The following is an 11,440-nucleotide window of genomic DNA, read 5'->3' as shown; positions in this document are numbered from 1 at the left end:
GAAAACAAGTCTAACATTATTTCAACAATAAGTATCATCATTAAAAAAAAGTACTTGACCAATGTCAAAAAAGCGTGTCAGAAAAATACAAAAGTTTTACAAAATGAGCGCTCCTTTTACTCCTTGAAAAACACGGGTATTTAAGCTCGCTTACCGAAGGACCATACTGTCCAGGAGAGCCAGGTATTCCTTTTTCACCTCTACTACCCTGTAAAGGAATTGATTTGTAATTAAAAACAAGATATTCTTTTGACCCACGAGTAAGAGTAGTTGAATTGTTTGATTAGACACACTGAAAAGTAACTGTAGAAAGCTGCACAATGAATAAAATCAAGCTGCCTACCTCTTTGACCAAACTTTTGGTCACCTGTCCAACTATCTCCTTATGTGGCTCGGTGTCAAATTATATCTGATAACGCTCCGGTGAAGCGCCTTTGGACGTTTTACTGCCTTAAAGGCGCTATATAAATGCAAATTGTTTTTTGCTGAATTTCACCCATTATGGTTACATTAGTTGTCAGTTTTACTAGTTACGGAATCCGGTGACAACCATTACCTCAACAGTTACAGCAAAGTAAGACCAGAAGGTTTTTCTTTTACCAAAGCAAAATACTGCAGATGCTGAAAATCTGAAATAGAAACAGAAAATTCTGGAAACACTTAGCAAGTCAAGCAGCATCTGTGGAGAAAGAAACTGAGTTAACATTTCAGGTCAATGACCTTTCATCAGAACTGTGTTTTGGTGTTCAATCCAGTCTGGCTAAAATCTTGCATAAATACAGGAATGCCAAGTAAGCCTGGGATTTCAGCCCCCAATTATTTTACACCTCCGAGTTGCGAGTTGCCATTAAGAACATTCACAGGTTATGGCTCAAAAAACCTATGATGGGGTGGGGCGGGGTGCAGGACTGGATGTTGTATCAGGATGGAAAAGCGATTATTCTTAGATTCCAAAATGAAATTAAGTGAGTTGAACAGATGTGGTATTGTAGCAAGTAATTTGAACAGCAGTGCTGCTGGAGTTTATTTAATTGTAATCCAGGGGGATCCTTACTGTTTCTACATATGTACTTAGAATATATTAAATTTGCAATACATGACACACACTCCTTTTTTGGGCATCACCCATATGTCATGCCTGTAGGTGGCTTCTCAATAGGAATTTCCCATTATAAAGTTACCTGTGACACAGTGATGCCGGTACCCACACCTGCATATTTCTACCACTGGATGAAGCTACATAAGCTCCAGATTCCCATCCCTCTACCTACAGAATCACTAATGCATTGAAGGAAATATGTTTTGTCATGACTTTCCATGGGCAGCATCATGGGTAGATAGAGAGAAACTATTTCTTCTTGTGGGGTAGTCCAGAACAAGGGGGCAGAAGCTTAAAATTAGAGATAGACAGTTCAAGGTGATGTCAGGAAGCACTTCTTCACACAAAGGTTAGTGGAAATCTGGAACTCTCTCTTCCCCAAAAAGCTGTTGAGGCTGGGGGTCAAATAAAAATTTCAAAACTGAGATTGATAGATTTTTTGGTTAGGCAAGTGTCGGGGGTTACAGAACCAAGGCAGGTAGATGGAGTTAAGATATAGATCAAACATGATCTAACTGAGTGAATGGCAGAACAGGCTCGAGCGTCTCAATGGTTTACGCCGGTTTCTATATTCCCATGTTCCTATGGGAGATCCACTAGTTGCTTTAAATAATTGTGTAAACACCATAATGTTTTTGTGCATCAAGAGCCAGGTCCGTTGGAGGTTTGACATATTTCAGATGGAGCATATATATTAGGATTACTTTGTGTAATTGCAGCAGCAACTTTATTCCACTGTAAGATCAATGTGAATTCACAGGCAGGCAGGTATACTTTAATTAAAAGTAAGCATCTTAAACTAAATAGAAGTAAGCAGTTTATACCTTTCTTTATTTGTTACAGGGTTTCCAACTCATGCTATTTGCCTCCAAAGAAAGGTATACAAGATGTTTTTGTAAAGGCATTTCTAAATAGGCTTACTGCTTCATGGTAACTGACTATAGCCAGTATTTTCTATTTCCTAAAACACCCAGAGACTTGATTGTACGGTCAGAGGGAACAACCTGCAAATTACGTAAGATAATTTTGGTTGGATCGTATAAAACAATAATGAACTGCACAATTGGTTTTTTCTAATTCTTGAAGTTAGAAAACCTTTAAATTAGAACCATTGGTAAGATCTACATCACTTTCTCAACACTAAATTTGAACCTTTATAAGCTGACTGTTTTCCAGACTTGAGATCTGAATCAGAGTGTAGTGAGCTGGCATCTTCAAATTAAACTTTTGTTCGAATTTTATTTTATCAGATTCCCTCGCCTGCTCCAAACAAGCCAATCGTTTGTCCTTTGAAGCACATTCTCTTTTGCAGACAGCAATTTTAATTTTACAGAGTGCAATGGAAGCACTTACTAAGTGTTTTCCTGCATTAACCGATGAATGCACAAAGAACCATTTTTCTTTGACGATTTTGAGTGTCACAAGTTCTATGAATTCACACAGTCTCTATCTATTCTGCATTAATTAATGATACACTACAACATCTATTAGTCAATCCTTGGTTTGATGATGTTCTCTAGATGCTTGAACAGTCAAACACTCGCCTACCAGAATAGACTTGTGATGATTTATGCTTCTTTATTGCTGCAACTCCAGGGAATGACCAGCACTGCCACCCACTTGAAAAGCACTGAATAAAGCCAACCTGTACTGCCAGAAAATAATACAAGAACTAACTGGTTCTGACTGGGCTTGTAACTATATGCAAGATTGAGGATTTGCTTACTATTGAAGTAGAACTGGAGGAGAAGTCCAAGTATTATTGTACAATTCCACTATTTCTGTGGTGAATAACATCAATTGTTACATGATAATGAGCCAAATATTGCTGGAAAAATAATCGTCGAGTTCATGACACACACCATTAATTAATGCACAAATCAGCCAGTATGTTCAGGCGAAGAAGAGATACACCGTGAGTTGTGAATTACCATAACTTGCTGATCCATTTATGCTACTCCGCTGTTTGCCTCGCACAAACAGCAGTTCGCCCTCAACCTGCCAGTTTGCACATCAATTGCTCATTAAATTCATCACAGAATGTTAGGGCTGGTACTTAACAGCATAAGTGCCTTTTTAACTATGTGATAATAATTAATGCAACACTAACTTCTCCGGCCCAGAAAGGGAACTATTTAAATTGTTGAGTCTTATTCCTGCAAGGAGTAAATTCTTCTTATAGATTTAAAATATTTTAAATGTAAAATTTAATTTTTATTACTCTTTCTGTGGAAGGAAGGGAAGTGAAGGGAAGCGGTACATTTTCTAGCGGCTTTCACAACCACCGGATGACTCAAAGCGCTTTACAGAAAATGAAGTACTTTTGAAGTGGAGATAGACTGTTGGTCCCATCGTTCCCAGATGCCCCGTTGCCCTCGCATTACCAGCAACTTACAGGGCAAAACATTTGAGCTGAAGGGTGCAGGAAACGGTCTAACTAATGCCGCACACTGCGAGATGCTCCCTCCAGCAAGATTTGGCCCAATGACTACAGTTTAATATCAGATCTGCTCCAGGGATTCTTGGGGCACCATGCCAACATATCTGTGTGATGGATCATCAAGCTATCTTATTTTTTAAATCATAAAAAAGACACAAAATGTATTTATATTTCTGTTTGGAAGTTTGGGAGCTAGCCAGCTGGTGACCATTTTATTTTATTTAGTATTGGCTGGGCACCTGGAATAGATTTTATTTGTTGCAAGTGCCCAATGTTACTTCCAAGAGGAAGGTAACTTGATGAATGTCAATTGCCATGACTTGGCAATTAATACTGTTTACATTATCTTCCTGCGTGCAAGAAGGAGGCAAAGCTGGATTGTTTGTCCCAGCAAGGAGTCCTGCAAGCAAGGCTTGTCCTGAAAGAATGGACCATTAACCAAGGGGTGTGTGGACCAGCGGAGGTGCAAAACAGGCTGGGGGTGGATTCAGAGGAGGCCAATGAGAGCCGCGGCAGCACAAAATTGTGTGAGCTGGGAGTAGGGATCATTAACTGAGAGCAAAAGCTAAATACTGCGGATACTAGAATCTGAAATAAATGCTGGAAATCTCAGCGGGTCAGGCAGCATCTGGGGAGGGAGAGAAAGAGTTAATGCTTCAGGTCGATGACCCTTCATCAGAACTGACGAGTGTTCAAAATGAACAGATTCTTAAGGAGCACTGAAAGGGGAAGGGGAGGAAAGAACAAAAGAGAAGATCTGTGATAGGGTGGAAGACAGGAGAAATGGGAGAGACAAAAGGGATGATGGGCCGACTTGAGATGGTAATGATAGAGGTTAGAAAAAGGTTAGTCTAGATAGGGTGTGAATGGCGGAATTATTACCAGCTGCCATGGGAAACAGAGAGAAACAAATTACTTGAGATCGGGGCGGGGGTGGGGTTAAAGAAAAAAAGGAGGAATGGCAGCAAAATATGGGCAGAGGCTATGGTCTAAAATTGTTGAACTCGATGTTGAGTCCAGAAGGCTGTAAAATGCCTAAACGAAAGATGAGGTGCTGATCCTTGAGCTTGCGGTAGGAGGCTGAGGACAGAGATGTCGGAGTGAAATTGGAGCGGGGAATTAAAATGAAAGGCAATTGGAAGCTCAGGGTCATGGACTAAACGGAGGTGTTCCGCAAAGCAGTCACCCAATCTGCGTTTGGTCTCCCCAATGTAGAGGAGACCACATTGTAAGCAGCAAATACAGTATACAGTTAGCTGAGAGCAGTAGTGTTTAACAGGATGATGGGCTAGAAGGGGAGTCCACCGGCATCACTGGAAAAACATTGGATTGGAGCCAATGTTGGGCCTGCCCTAGGTATTGCTCTGAAAAGGGGTAGATGATTGAAGCAGGTTCGTGGGAAACCAGCATGATGCTCTGAACCCTGCAGCTACATTTAATTGGGAAAGAATTCCTTTGTCTCCATTTGGATTTCAAAGCAGAGTGCAGATATACCTGCTGCCCCATATCTAGGATTCCTGATCTTCCATACTGTTGACAGACAGTGGCTAATAGAGACACTATGAATACCAAATACTACGTATAATATTTGTATTATGGGCACTGGTCCAAGGTAAGTGTCATTACAGATCATTTCAAGGACTTTGAGATATTTTTTATTATTTTCGAACAAAGACTGTATTGTGGCCATGAGATTCCGAGTCCCGCAGCCTGCCACCTTAAGTGCGGCAGCACGGGACATACTGCCTGCCCAACTGGCCTGATGCTGACCCCATCCTAAATTTCAGAGTCACTATATTTAAGTATTGCCGGGTGCGATAGACAATGCACAGAGAGCATCCAGGAGGTGGGATTCCCTCTGCCAAGTGAGGGGCTGCCATTGCGTGGCCTCATAATCCCAGCGGTGCTGTAGCACGATTTCCATTGCGTGACTAGAAGAGGCAGCCAGGCAGAAGAGCCTGAAGATTGGGAAATTGGTAGAGATGGACGCCTGCACAGGCAGGTAAGTGGGGATCAGACTGGAGCGAGAGGAGTCCACTATAAAGTCATCTCCTTCCCCTGGGGGACCTCAGGGCTGTTACTGCCAGATCCCTATTGTTGTTGTCATTTTCCAAATGGTGGTCACCAGGAAAGTCTGCTGGGGGCCCAGGCGCCACCCCACTTCCCCACCCCTGCCATGATTTGCATATGCCAGGCGAGGAAGTGCTGGTCAGCGACAGTTCTGGCTGGAGCAAGGAGTAATTCAGGTTAGGTCAGTGAGGCATCAATATCCCTCACGATCGGATTCTGCCTCATTCTTCACCAATCAGGCGAGATTGCGGAGAAGAATCCAAACCCGTTATGTCATCATTTGTACAGTTGCGCGTACATTTGTACGTACGGTTATATGGTGGGCTTATTTTACACCCGTCCTCATTTTCACATATTTTAGGAGGGAGCTTGAAGGTAGAAAATAAACAGCGTATCCATTCTAAATGCAAATTTCACCCCAACCTCCATCGTTAGATCCAATGGTTTTATATGGTGTACCAAACAAACGGAATTTCACACCCAGTTTAAAATAATTTTTGGAATCTAATTAAATCTGCTAAGTTCGCTTTTGCTTCTGCTAATTCTACTTTTCAAAACATCTGATTTGTAGTTTATAGCCGGAGATGTATGAACTATCGGAGTGTTATTTGTCCAAAAATCAAAGAGACGAGTATGAGGCATCTTGTGCTATTTTCAGTGAGCTCATCAGCAGCATAAGAAATGTATTGATCACTTTGGAAATGCTTTTCTCAGATCACTTGGTGCATCAGGTCATATTTTAGTCCATCAGAGGCATTAACTTACCAGTGGAGGCAGTTTTTTGTGCATGGACATGAGAAAATATAAGAGAGCATTGCAGAACAGTCACTATTATTATATAAGGCCCAACATTAATCTGGGAATATAGCTGAAACATACTTTTTTTCCAAGTAGTCCTGATATTCCTTGTGGTCCTGATGGTCCTTCAGGCCCCTTAAAAAAATTACAGCATAGAGAAAACAGAAATCAATATTTTGCATTTTAACACAAAGTGGAAGTGCTGATTTAAATCTGTTAAAATGCTACCTTTGGACCCATACGCCCTTCTACTCCTGGGAGACCATGCTGTCCATTTTCACCCTAAAGGTACAATTAAATAAAAGATGGACGTTATTTTTAAAATGTGTTTTTCTATATAAATGATTAATTCTGTTAGAGTTTCACCATGAGCACTGATTCCAATTTCGGATCATCTTTGATTTATATAGATTTTTGCCTGTTACTTTTGTCTCATTTTTATTTGTTAAACACTCGGAGGTCGAAATTCAATACCGCCATTTTTGAGGCGGTCACCGCATGAGAGAAATTTTTAACGCCTCAGGCGTGGTCCCCAAATGCAAAATTCGGTGTTGACGCCTAAAGAATTGATAGCAGCATAAAATCATGGAGTTGCATACTTACCTGGAGGCGCTACGCTGCACTAAGTGGGCCGTTAAGTGTGGGCTCAACATCCAGGAATTAGGCAGCATTTGGAGCTGCACCACAGACATAGTGGCGCCACCTGGATTTAATTGAGGCGTTGATTGAGCGATGGAGGGAGATAGCAGAGCAAGTGTCTGCGAGTGGCATGGTGCCAAGGACAGCCATGCAATGCCGAAAGATGTGGAATGACCTGACACGGAGTGTGTGGGTGAGTATCTTTAATTTCAAACTTCAATGTGCTATGCTCAGACCTCAATGTGCACTCTCTGCTCAATGTAGTGTTTCGGAATCCATGCTCTAAGTGAGTGAGGCCACAGCCAAGGTTCCCATTTGCAGCCTCACCCACTACAAGGGCCTGCATGCGCTGTTAATTTTGCTACTTGGTTCTGCAGACCTACTCCTCATGTTGTTGACTCCTCAGTCTTCATATGCTTCTCGAAGACAGTAGCTGTTACTGATAGACCCTGACATTCCAATCCCACCATTGCACAGCAAGTCCACACAGTGAATGGTACTTACATCGAACTGTGAAGACTGTCAGAGTAAAATGTAGTAAAATATGTAAGGCACTTGGGACACACTGATAGAAGGCCTCTAACTCCGACTTTCTCTTTAAAGTTACAGTTGAAGCTCACACATAATCGGCAAGAGCAAATGCAGACTGGTGGAGGGTGTTATATGTGTAAACTTGTATTTACTCTGTACAGCCACCAGAGGGTTCATTCCCTGAAGTCCCAAAGGATTCCATAATCCCTTGGGAGCACAGGTATTTAAGGAGGCCTCACAAGTTGGAGAGGCACTCTGGAGACCTGCAATAAAAGACTAAGGTCACACGTTACTTTGAGCTCAGTGTTCAGTCTGACTCTTTCTCCATACATAACAACTGATGACGAGATACAGATAGCGAACCCAAAGATGCAGAGAACAGTGGGCATCCTGGAGAAATTCTCAGAGGGAGATGATTGGGAAATTTTGTGGAGCAACTCGACTAATACTTTATGGCCAACGAGCTAGATGGGGAAGAGAACAATGCCAAAACGAAGGGCGATCCTCCTCACCATCTGCGGGGCACCACCGTATGGCCTCATGAAGAATCTGCTCACTCCAGCGAAATCCACACAGAAATCGTACGATGATTTATGCACACTAGTCCAAGAGCATTTCAACCCGAAGGAAAGCGTTCTGATAGCGAGGTACCGGTTCTGCACCTACAAAAGGACTGAAGGCCATGAAGTGGCGAGTTATGTCGCCGAGCTAAGACGCCTTGCAGGACATTGCGAATTTGAAGGACATTTGGAGCACATGCTCAGAGACTTTTTCATACATGGCGTTGGCCACAAAACCATACTTCGCAAACTTTTGACTGTAGAGACCCCAACCTTGAGTAAGGCCATAGCGATAGCCCAGGCATTCATTGCCACCAGTGACAATACTAAGCAAATCTCTCAGCACACAAGTGCTGCTACAAGTACTGTGAACAAAGTGATGTTGTTTTCGAATCATAACGTACAGGTCACACATGCCTGCAGTTGCACATCCGCAGATGTCTCAGAGTCCACCATCAAGGGTGATGAATGCAAGGCCATTAACACCTTGTTGGCACTGCGGGGGTGATCATTCATTTCCATTCATGCCGATTCAAAGGGTACGTTTGCAAGGGCTGTGGAACAATGGGACACCTCCAACGTATGTGCAGGCGAGATGCAAATCCTGCAAACCACCATGTTGCAGAGGAGGACAGATCCACGGAGAATCACAATGAACCAGAGCCTTAGACTGAGAAGGCAGAGGTATATGGGGTGCACACATTAACCACGAATTGTCCCCCGATAATGCTGAATGTTGAACTAAATGGACTCCCGGTGTCAATGGAGCTGAACTCAGGAGCGAGCCAGTCCATCATGGGCAAAAAGACTTTCGAAAGATTGTGGTGTAACAAGGCTTCAAGGCCAGTCTTAACTCCAGTTCGCACGAAACTAAGAACTTACACAAAAGAACTGATTCCCATAATTGGCAGTGCTACCTTAAAGGTTTCCTACAATGGAGCGGTGCACAAGCTACCACTCTGGTTGGTACCGGGCGATGGTCCCACGCTGCTCGGCAGGAGTTGGCTGGGAATGATACGCTGGAACTGGGACGACATCCGAGCGCTATCGCCCACTGACGACACTTCGTGTGCCCAGGTCTTAAACAAATTTCCTTCGCTGTTCGAACCAGGCATTGGGAAATTCCAAGGATCAAAAGTGCAGATCCACCAATTCCGGAAGCGCGACCCATCCATCACAAGGTGAGAGCAGTACCATACATCATGAGAGAAAGGGTAGCGATTGAGCTAGACCGGCTGCAAAGAGAGGGCATCATTTCACCGATCGAGTTCAACAAGTGGGCCAGTCCTATTGTCCCAGTCCTCAAGGGAGATGGCACCATCAGAATCTGTGGCGATTACAAAGTAACTATCAATTGTTTCTCCCTGCAGGACCAATACCCACTACCATAGGCCGACGACCTCTTTGCAACACTGGCGGGAGGAAAGACGTTCACGAAGCTGGATCTGACTTCAGCCGACATGACGCAGGAGCTGGAGGAATCAGCGAAGAGACTCACCTGCATCAACATACACAAAGGTCTTGTTATTTATAACAGATGCCTGTTTGGAATTCGATCGGCGGTGGTGATATTCCAGAGAAACATGGAGAGCTTACTGAAGTCAGTCTGGCACATCATGGTCTTCCAGGACGACATCCTGGTCACAGGTCAGAATACAGTCGAGCATCTGCAGAACCTGGTGGAGGTTCTTAGTCGACTCAACCGTGTGGGGCTCAGGTTAAAACGCTCGAAGTGCATTTTCCTGGCGCCTGAAGTGCAGTTCCTGGGAAGGAGGATTGCGGTGGACGGCATCAGGCCCACCAACGCAAAGACGGAGGCAATCGAGAACGCACCGAGGCCACAGAACGTGACGGAGCTGCGGTTGTTTTTGGGACACCTGAACTACTTTGGTTACTTCTTACCGGGTCTCAGCACACTGCTAGAACCACTACATGTCTTACTACAAAAAGGGGATCAATGGGTTTGGGGCGAAAGACAAGAAAATGCCTTTGTAAAAGTGAGAAAATTGTTATGCTCAAACAAATTGCTTGTGTTGTATGATCCATGTAAGCATTTGGTACTAGCATGTGATGCATTGACATATGGCGTCGGGTGTGTATTGCAACAAGCTAATGATTTCGGGAAACTGCAACCAGTTGCTTATGCATCCAGGAATCTGTCTAAGGCTGAGAGAGTCTAGAGCATGATTGAGAAAGAAGCGTTAGCGTGTGTCTATGGGGTAAACAAAATGCATCAATACCTGTTTGAGCTAAAATTCGAATTGGAAACTGACCGTAAGCCACTTATATCCCTGTTTTGAGAGTAAAGGGATAAATACCAACACATCAGCCCGCATCCAGAGATGGGCGCTCACGTTGTCCGCATATAACCACGCCATCCGCCACAGGCCAGGCACAGAAAACTGCGCCGATGCTCTCAGTAGGCTGCCATTGCCCACCACGGGAGTGGAAATGGCGCAGCCCGCAGATCTAGCCATGGTTATGGAAGCATTTGAGAGGGAGCAATCACCCGTCGCTGCCCAGCAGATCAAAACCTGGATGAACCAGGACCCCTTATTATCTCTAGTCAAAAGCTGTGTACTTCACGGGAGCTGGTCCAGTGTCCCAGTGGAAATACAGGAAGAGATAAAGCCGTTCCAGCGGCACAAAGATGAAATGTCTATACAGGCAGACTGCCTTCTGTGGGACAATCAAGTAGTGGTTCCCAAGAAGGGCAGAGACACCTTCATCAATGATCTCCACAGTACCCACCCAGGCATCATAATGATGAAAGCAATAGCCAGATCCCACGTGTGGTGGCCCGGTATCGATGCGGACTTAGAGTCCTGCGTGCACAGATGTAATACACGCTCACAGTTAAGCAATGTACCCAGGGAGGCGCCACTAAATTTATGGTCTTGGCTCTCCAAGGGTACACGTCGACTATGCAAGCCCATTCTTGGATAAAATGTTCCTTGTGGTTGTAGATGCGTACTCCAAGTGGATTGAATGTGAGAAAATGTCGGCCAGCACGTCCGCTGCCACTACTGAAAGCCTGCGGGCCATGTTTGCCACACACCGATGTCATGGTGAGTGACAACGGGCCATGTTTTACCAGTGCTGAATTCAAAGAATTCATGACCCGTAACGGGATCAAACATGTCACATCTGCCCCATTTAAACCAGCGTCCAATGGTCAGGCAGATAGAGCAATGCAAACCATCAAGCAAGGCTTGAAGAGGGTAACTGAAGGCTCACTGCAGACTCGACTATCCCAAGTCCTGCTTAGCTACCGCACGAGACCCCACTCACTCACTGGGATCC

At 44.1% G+C, this 11,440-nt stretch overlaps 1 protein-coding gene across 1 annotated transcript in view; it reads right to left on the bottom strand.

Annotated features, from left to right (window-relative positions):
* Positions 1-526: 526 nt before the first annotated feature.
* Positions 527-11,440, bottom strand: part of LOC139263977 (collagen alpha-1(XXI) chain-like) — a 143,607-nt gene continuing 132,693 nt past the window's right edge. The window contains exons 11-12 of the mRNA XM_070880105.1: positions 6,489-6,542; positions 527-629 (exon numbers count right to left, since the gene is read on the bottom strand). Coding sequence (XP_070736206.1) covers positions 527-629; positions 6,489-6,542 — 157 coding nt within the window. The remainder of the gene's footprint in view (positions 630-6,488; positions 6,543-11,440) is intronic.

The sequence above is a fragment of the Pristiophorus japonicus genome, chromosome 1, assembly GCF_044704955.1.
Source record: "Pristiophorus japonicus isolate sPriJap1 chromosome 1, sPriJap1.hap1, whole genome shotgun sequence".
NCBI lineage: Eukaryota > Metazoa > Chordata > Chondrichthyes > Pristiophoridae > Pristiophorus > Pristiophorus japonicus.
The sequence above is the reverse complement of the archived record's forward strand: the minus strand, read 5'-3'. Positions and strand labels throughout refer to the sequence as shown.